The following is a 9427-nucleotide window of genomic DNA, read 5'->3' on the forward strand; positions in this document are numbered from 1 at the left end:
GAATTTATTTGTATTTTCTTTATATATTTTTGTATGTGGGTTGCTCAAATATTAATGCATTATATGTGTTTTGTTTGCTTTCTGCCAGTTTTCACGGTGCTCATGACGAGCAAAGAAATAAAGTGTCATGATCATCAGTAAGAATGCGTGGACCAACTTTATTGACACCAGCATTAGCTACATTAGGTGATGTAATAGATCATTGTAATGCAGTTCTTAACTAATGGGGATAGTGTTAATCATTATTTATTACTACATTAGTTATTCAATACTTTATTTTGTTTTACTCTGTATACTTTACCTGACAACCTGCTGCGGCCCCCAAGGGGTCCCCGGCCGCCCACTTTGAAAAACAGCTGACCTAGGCACCCGAAGCTGCATAGACGCAGCATTCAGGCTCTTGAGATTTGATATTAAAACTGTGGGTATGTTAGAGCTTAGAACACATTTTAATGCAAGAGGAGGCTCTTGGCTTTTAAATGCAACTCATTTCATGGGTTTATGTGCTTCTGAGGCTGTGATATTTAGGTTTTTATAGGCTGAGGGCAGATTTCCCAAAAAAAAGGGCTTAGGCCAGTGTTTCCCAACCAGGGGTACGTGTACCACTAGGGGTACGCAAGCACACTGCAGGGGGTACTTGGAATTTTTTTTTTCTATATCAAATGAATGGGGCAGTCACATAAGGATGGCGAAAGTGATATAGAACATGAATTAGGGGGTATTCATGGCACAACTAAGAGGTTTAGGGGGTACGTGAGACAAAAAAGGTTGGGAAACACTGGCTTAGGCATTTAGCAGGTAGGTTAAGATGGGTTAAAACATAGAAGGACCAAATGGTAATGTGGAGTAACCTAATTGAATTAAATCATTCAATCATGCATTTGTTCATCCATTCATGATGGTCAACACATTTATAGACCTCTAGGGTCTTAAATTTGTGTAAATGCTTTCATGTTACAAGCCTCATGATCATCTGCCATGTTTTTCAGAAATTGTTGTAACTCCTGCCCCTGACACAATAATAGCAAATGGCCGTACAGTTGTCCACCTCAGATAGCAATGTAGCTACCCAACCATCGCTTGCCTACTGTAAGTGTGACCAGCTATATAAAGTAATCCGTGTACCATTTGCCAACAACGGTTGAAAGCCTACTGAGGTACTCGGACACACTACATAGTCGATTCCTTATGTTTTGCCTACTGCGTAGGAAGGCAGTAAACACTTGCGGATGCAGCCCAAGGAAATCTCTTTGGTTGTGGTCGATGCATCTGCTTCCCAGCTGCGAATGTGCCTTTTAATGGCCAAAGCCTCCATGATGTCACCTACAGACTTGAGCAGGGCCAAACGAAGCCAATTTTGAACCACAGTGTGCTGCCATGTTACAGTAGTTAGTGGTTTACCTCTGATGATTTATCACTATTTATTATGATGTGGTAGTCCCCTCAGCAATTAACAATTCTTTGTCTTTTAACACATTAGGAATAGCGGATCCCGTTTGTGTATATTGGAAACAGCGCTCCAGTCCGAAGCACCTTGGAAGTGTCCACACACACATACACAAACCGTAGTCCCTAAAGATGTACTGACTTACAATAGACACCTAAACTCACATAGTCGTCACCTTCAGATGTACAATACACACCTACACTGACATGGTCGTCCCCAAAATATGTAGTTGATAGTAATCAGTACTGGTGTGCATTGGCACTGCCCTCACGCTTCAATTTGATTACGATTCGGGAGGTAGCGATTCGATTCGATTCGATTTGATTCTACGATGCATTGCAATGCATTACATTTCTACTGAAAGCAAATCAAATTTTTCATCAGTCATGATGAGGTAATACAAGCAGTCAGATACTGAGCAGCATTTTATTGGCTGCTTTCTGTATTGGTCTTACAGTTTTCAATGCTTCGAAGTGGTTTCATTTAATTTAACATCCACTGCTCCAGAAATATCCAGGGAAGTAATTGAAACTTGACAAAATATGCCGCATCGATTATGGCACTTGCCGCATTGAATTGAATTGGCCTGCCCCGCATTGCAGAATGGATTATTGTTGACACCATTAGTAATCAGCCAGTTCTACACACGCACAACTCTTGCCACCGTGGACTTAGGAAAAGAAATGCACATCACCACTTACGCGTATTTTACAAACATTTATTGTGCCTTGAAGAGCAGATACAAAAATGAGCTGTCATTTTAAACGCCATAATGATCTTTATTACAACCAGCAATTACTTTTCATATTAATCATAATTAACACACTGCACCCTTATCCTGCCATAATGTAATTACAATAAATCCAGCACACCCTATCCTGACATAATAACCCTGTAAACCCTGCAAACCCATCCCTATCAGTCAGAATGACCCATAAAGACCCAGTAATCATCTTCACAGCACACAGCTGAGCTGTTCTGACCTCCTGTTTCTCAGTTGGTCAACAGCGCTGAGCCCTTTAAGGTTCTTAGTCAATCTAGCACCTCAAATGGCATGTAAGCAGTATTCTAAAGTCCTCTTCAGCCAGGACTAGTTTAACGGGGGGACAAAATAAAATCACATTACCCTATGTCCATACATAAAACTAGTCCTGTCCGAAAAGGGCTGTACGCTATAGTAAACGTAGCATCTCAAATGGCACGCATACAGCACCTTTGGTGCACTTCGTATCGGTAGTGTCATGTATGCAGTACCCTCCTTTACTTAGCACACTAGTGTCCTTCATAAAGCGCTTTAGCACAATTAGCATCTGTAGCATCGTGAAGGCTTTGCAGTGCACTTCTGTAGCGCTAGGTAGCATCTGTAGCATCACACAGTGCACTTCTGCATCGCCAGATAGCGTCTGTAATATAATGTGGGCTATGCACCACTGTACCGCTAGTTAGCATCTGTAATGTAATGTAGGCTTCTGTTATATAATGAATACTTAGTGTCCCTTAGACTGTATACTGCTTTAATGCAGAATACTTCTCTTCTTAGCGTCGTCAGACTCATGTATGTAGTTCATTTCTCTACTGAGTGTGAGGTACACTTATCTACTGAATGTGTGTGTAGTACACTTCTCCACAGAGTGCCATGTGTGAGTGTGTGAGTGTGTGTGTGTATATACTGTAGTGTCAGCTATATGTGACGCAGTATGCGTCCTGGTTGTGCGCAAGTGTGTGTGTGTCAGCTGTAGGTGACTTAACACAGTAGGTGTCTTGGTTGTGTGTCTGTGTGTGTGTGTGTGTGTGTGTGTGTGTGTGTGTGTGTGTGTGTGTGTGTGTGTGTGTGTGTGTGTGTGTGTGTGTGTGTGTCAGCTGTAGGTGACTTGTGCACGGAAGGTGTCCTGGTTGCGCTGGTCCTGGTTATTGATGAAAATCAGGATTTCTTGTTGTCCACAACTTTGACTTGGAGCGAAACGCAGACCAATAGAATACGTCTGGCCCCCGCCCACCTGCAAGAAACAGCTAATCACATTACACACAGGCAACCAACAACCAATGTGTGTGTGTGTGTGTGTGTGTGTGTGTGTGTGTGTGTGTGTGTGTGTGTGTGTGTGTCTGTTTCTGCGTGTGTGTGTGTGTGTGTGTGTGTGTGTGTGAGAGTGTCTGTTTCTGTGTGTGTGTGTGTGTCAGTGTGTATTTCTCACCTGGAAAGAGTCCTGTTTGAAGTGCAGCAGGTGCGGCTGGTCTGTGAGGAGTGTGAAGGTGTGTGTGTGTGTGTAGGGGTTGGTGTAGCTGAACTTCTTAGTGCTGCCACGACCCCCTCCTACCGGCACACACACATCCCAGGTCTGGAACACACACACACACACACACACACACACACACACACACACACACACACACACACACACACACACACACACACAATCATTAGTGGCAGATTGACACATCTTAGTAACTGAACTAGAACACAATTACACATCATGAAGTAAACATCAAGTACACATCATTTTATATCACCACCTTATAAATACATAAATGAATAATTAATTAAATCATTAATAATAAAACAAATACATAACACAATCAATCAATAAATCAATCAATTAGGCATACACATATGGCATGCAGTTTTGCACAATTTTAAATCACCACCTTGTGGGAGCGAGATATTAAGAAACAAACACACACACACAGACTTTCGCAGTTGTTTTAACAGGACAGCAAGTGGCTATTACAGATTTGAACTGCTTGGCCACAAGATCACAACCTCTGGATAGGAGTGTTGAAGCAATAGCGGGTATAATCCAGGTGTCCACTAGGTGCTCTGTGTGTGTGTGTGTGTGTGTGTGTGTGTGTGTGTGTGTGTGTGTGTGTGTGTGTGTGTGTGTGTGTGTGTGTGTGTGTGTGTGTGTGTGTGTGTGTGTGTGTGTGAGAGTGTACCCTAGTTATAGCCGGTGGCTGTGCGTTGACACATATGCTCCAGGCGTCCACTAGCTGGTGCTGCTGTTCATCCACGACGTTGAGCTGGAGGAACTTCACTCCTGACGACACACACCTCACAAACACGCGCAGCTCACACACGGCACGCGCAGGCAGCGCAAACACCTCACACGGGTCCACCTACACACGCACGCACACACACACACACTTTTATCAACACACACATGCAGTACAAACACCTCAAAGGAAAAATTCCCCATCTAACATTAAATCTGTAATCTGAAGATGTGTGTGTGTGTGTGTGTGTGTATATATCTGAATGCTACTGCTGTAGTTTTTTATACTGCCCAAGATTTGTAGCCCCGCCCCTCTCCTTTGTTGCTGTGCTGTCAATCAGGCGTTAGCCCCGCCCTCAAATACGTACCCATATCTCGAGGGGGTGGGACACGTGACAGCGGACCCTCCTATTGGCCTGTGTGCCCCTCAGCACGAGTGACTGACAGGTCAGCTGGCCAGTCACACAGCTGATGTCCATCCACTGCAGGAAGTGAACCGACACCTGCCAGATCTGAGCCGGAACCAGACGCCAGCGGTCACTACGGAGGGTAAAGGTCAAACAGACATTAGCCAATCACAGCCATCCAACCAGCCAATTTACCAATCACTTAACAAATCAATCAATTAATCAATCAATTGATAACTCGATTAGGTAATACAATCAATCAATTACGCAAGTCTATTAATCGCTCACTCAGCCTCAGCCACTCAGCTCACTGGAACGACTCCTGGAGTCCCCAGAGAGAGGAAAACCTGCCTCACACCAGACAAGTGAGATAGTCTGGAGTAGGGATGGGAATTTTTGGCAACCAAACTATTTGAAAATCGATGGCCACTATTTGAATATTCCAACGCTATTCTAATATTTTTCTCCTTGGCTGTACACTGTGTGTGTGGGACTTGTTGACACTTAACACAGTAAAGGGAGACCCATGCAGAACTTTTATATGGGGTCTGCATTTTTATTCAAATGTATATCGAATATTTGAATATCTGAAAATCGAGACCCATCCCTCATCTGGAGACCAAAAGTGAGATAGTCCCCTGACCCCAGACCAGAGTACCCACCAGACAAGTGAGATAGTCTAGAGACCACAATAGTACCACAATCGGATAGCCTGGACAACACCTACGCAATTTCTCACAGGAGAGATGTGGATTGCGATTGCCCATGGCTTATAATTAGAGCAGTGGTTTTCAATAGGTGAGGCGCGCCTCCCTGGGGGCCGCCAAAGAGTCCCTGGGGAGGCGCGGGGAAGAATGTCAACAAAAAAGAGGAATCAATCAGAAACGTAGGAACTATGACGTTGTATGTGATTCAATTCAATTCATCTTTACTTTCTTAAAATAATATTCTATGTTCGGGTGGCAAGTGCGCTATTTGGAAGTGAATTGGGAGCTAAGATAAGGCACGAGCACTGGAGAACTGCCGTGTGCTTAACACGATTTTTATTCTTGAAGTGTAGTTTAGTAACTTTGTTAACGTGAAACTGTGACCTGACCTCTGGGCGAGTGAGAGCGGGGAGAGAGCGAGCGAGCGAGAGAGAGAGGGGAAAATATCAAGCAAAGCGCAGGTAGGAGAAAAGAGAGCAAAGTTGACGTGATGGCCATCACTCCCATAAACAATCTGAAGGATTTGTAATGAATCTTTTGAAAGCTTAAGTTATAGGGCTGGGTAAAATAATCGATTTAATCGATCGGTTTCGTTTAAAATTCACAGGGCACAAAATCGATTTTTTGTTTCTTTTTCTTTTTGATCTTTTTGTTTAATTTAGGTCTATGGAAAATACCAGGTAGGTATTAGTCAATTAGGCCTAGGCCTACTTATTGCAAATAAGCAATCTGTTAACACTGTCAAGCCACAGCCCTTTGACATTTGTATATAAAAATAGGCAACAGCATCTTTTGGGGGAAATCCTGGCACCAAGAAGGGAACGGATTGAATCGATTCGGAATGAATCGAATCGAATCGAATAGAATCGTGATTAATCGATTCAAAACCCTAAGAATCGAAATCGAATCGATACAGGAACATGGCAGAGATACCCAGCCATATTCAGTTATATAACGTCGGAGGAAATTCGGTTCCGTATGCCTCGGAGAATGACGTGTCGGCAAAGCAAAGTTAAGTTGGAAACAATATTGTCCAAATTTTAGTAGCAGGACAGCAGCGTGCAGGTGAAAAAGCTCAAAAAGAAGTTCAGTAGGCTAACACAAGTAAAATGACAAGGAACAACAACAAATAGCCTACACATGCATGTTTGCAAATGAAATGTGAATAAAAACGTTTGGTGATGTGACAGTTGCGACGAGCATGTGAGAGGGGAAATAAGTTTATACATCTCAGCGGGCGTCACTCCTAACTTCACGTCTCTGTGTGCGTCCGAGAATCCACTCAAGCAAGGCTACAGTGCAGGGTGACTTGCGGCTATCGCTTCTCTTCTGTAGGCTACATCCCCGCATTGAACATCTTTGCTCATCAAAGGCGTATCGTCTTTGTTTTCAACCAGCCTATTTGTCAACTGTTCATGGCGAGGGACGAAGCAATGATTTGGATAGGGCTTCTGTTCGTGATGTTAGAGTAAAAGTAGCCTCCATTAAGATGGAAATATTATCGATATTTTAAAAGAAATACAACTTAATAATAATGAGGAAAAAAACATGTATTGGGCTATCAATTGTTATTGAAACTGAAATTCATTTTGCATCCCTGAACAAGAGGACAAGTAAGGACAAGACACAGCCTACATAGGCCTAACATTACAGGGCTATTGCACATTAGTAATATGCACCATGTGGAGCATCAGACAAACAGAACATGGAGCCTGACCCCAGAGTAACCCACAGTCACAGATACATGGGACACAGGCCTTGGTGTGCGATGTGGGTGGGTTCTGTTTTTTCTTCTTTTCTCTTTACTTTTTTTTTTGGGGGGGGGCTTGATTGTCTTTACCTACTCAAAGGGGAGGCTCACAGTCAGAGAAATTGAAAACCCCTGAATTAGAGCATTGTATGCTATTTGGTCTATACTGTACGTAGCCCATAGCCAATCGTGTCAGTTGTATTCAAACAAACTGCTAGATTCTGCTTGTTAAATAGTATGCATCACTCATCACCTTTCACCCCTCCCCGCTCTCTGATTGGTTCCTTTCCTCAGGCTAAAGCTTTGGCATGATCATCCGTACTGTCTTTCAGATCAGAACAATCGTGCAAAGCAGCATGGGATTTCCCTGGCTAGACCAGAATAAGAGCCCTCACAGACCCTGGAGCTTAGTGTGTGTGTGTGTGTGTGTGTGTGTGTGTGTGTGTGTGTGTGTGTGTGTGTGTGTGTGTGTGTGTGTGTGTGTGTGTGTGTGTGTGTGTGTGTGTGTGTGTGTGTGTGTGTGTCGTACGTGAAGACAATGATGTTGAATGTCTTGATGTTTGGACTGGAGCAGCCGTCCATCTTCACCTGAACATCCTGAGGCTCCCCTGGTGACTATACACACACACACACACACACACACACACACACACACACACACACACACACACACACACACACACACACACACACACACACACACACACACACACACACACACGCACACGCACACGCACACAGTATTTGTTAAAGAACCTGGGGCATTGTCGGGTTAGGTGTCTTGCTCAAGGGTTATGGTGAAGAGGATATGGGATATGTGGGTGTGTGTTTGAGGGCAGCTCACTTTGCTGATGATTTCACACTGGACATCTGGGTCATTGCAGCACACGCGAAGATCAGTGGCTTCTGCAGACACACACACAACACTTTAAGTAACACAATAGCCTTTCTTATCACTGTAACACTATTATCATGTTAGAAGAGTAAAGGTCATTACTAACTCTAATAAGGCTATTAGCATGATGGCATTATTAGACCTTTACACTACTACCATGATAGTGTTAGCATGATAGTGTTGTTAGCCTGACAACATTATGACAGGACAGCATGATGACATAACTATCTAGAGGTGTGTGTGTGTGTGTGTGTGTGTGTGTGTGTGTGTGTGTGTGTGTGTGTTACCTGTGGGTGGGAGGCGTATGGCCTTCTTGAGCTGTGTGTTTTGAGGGTGTGTGAAGCGGATGGTTTGGTCGACCACGTGGGGCAGCAGCTCCACACGAACCTCAACAATGGACACTGGGCGGTCATCTTGGCCCACGAAAGACACCTGGTGACAATACATTACAATATCACTGTATTATATTACACTGGATAAATTACATTACATTACACTACACCTCATGACAATACATTACAATACCACAGAATTGCATTACACTACACTGGGCAGCATTATATTACATTACATTACATCTGATGACAATACATTACAATACCACTGCATTATATTACACTGCATTACATTACATTACACTATATTACAATACACTATAGGAGAGAAGAGAAGAGAAGAGACGAGAAGAGAAGAGAAGAGAAGAGAAGAGAAGAGAAGAGAAGAGAAGAGAAGAGAAGAGAAGAGAAGAGAAGAGAAGAGAAGAGAAGAGAAGAGAAGAGAAGGAGAGGAGAGGAGAGGAGAGGAGAGGAGAAAAGAAAAGAAAAGAAAAGAAAAGAAAAGAAAAGAAAAGAAGAGAAGAGAAGAGAAAAGAAGAGAAGAAAAGAAGAGAAGAGAAAAGAAAAGAAGAGAACAGAAGAGAAGAGAAGAGAAAAGAATAGAAGAGAAGAGGAGAGAGGAAAGGAGAGGAACGGAAAGGAAAGGAGAAGATAAGATAGGAGAGGAGAGAAGAGAAGAGAGGTGAGGAGGAGAGAGGAGAGGGGAGAGGGGAAAGGAGAAGAGAAGAGAAGAGAAGAGCGGAGAGAACAGAGGAGAGAAGAGGAGAGATGAGGCTGTAGAAGAATGAAGGAGTCATCTTTCTAAAGAGTACTGTGTGTGTGTGTGTGTGTGTGTGTGTGTGTGTGTGTGTGTGTGTGTGTGTGTGTGTGTGTGTGTGTGTGTGTGTGTGTGTGTGTGT

General features: G+C 43.4%; 1 protein-coding gene across 1 annotated transcript in view; it reads right to left on the reverse strand.

Annotated features, from left to right (window-relative positions):
- Positions 1-2151: 2151 nt before the first annotated feature.
- Positions 2152-9427, reverse strand: part of nphp4 (nephronophthisis 4) — a 10379-nt gene continuing 3103 nt past the window's right edge. The window contains exons 5-11 of the mRNA XM_063192416.1: positions 8481-8625; positions 8143-8204; positions 7828-7913; positions 4803-4974; positions 4379-4558; positions 3640-3783; positions 2152-3444 (exon numbers count right to left, since the gene is read on the reverse strand). Coding sequence (XP_063048486.1) covers positions 3304-3444; positions 3640-3783; positions 4379-4558; positions 4803-4974; positions 7828-7913; positions 8143-8204; positions 8481-8625 — 930 coding nt within the window. The 3' untranslated portion in view covers positions 2152-3303. The remainder of the gene's footprint in view (positions 3445-3639; positions 3784-4378; positions 4559-4802; positions 4975-7827; positions 7914-8142; positions 8205-8480; positions 8626-9427) is intronic.

This window comes from Engraulis encrasicolus, unplaced genomic scaffold (assembly GCF_034702125.1).
Source record: "Engraulis encrasicolus isolate BLACKSEA-1 unplaced genomic scaffold, IST_EnEncr_1.0 scaffold_1160_np1212, whole genome shotgun sequence".
Classification (NCBI taxonomy): Eukaryota; Metazoa; Chordata; class Actinopteri; order Clupeiformes; family Engraulidae; genus Engraulis; species Engraulis encrasicolus.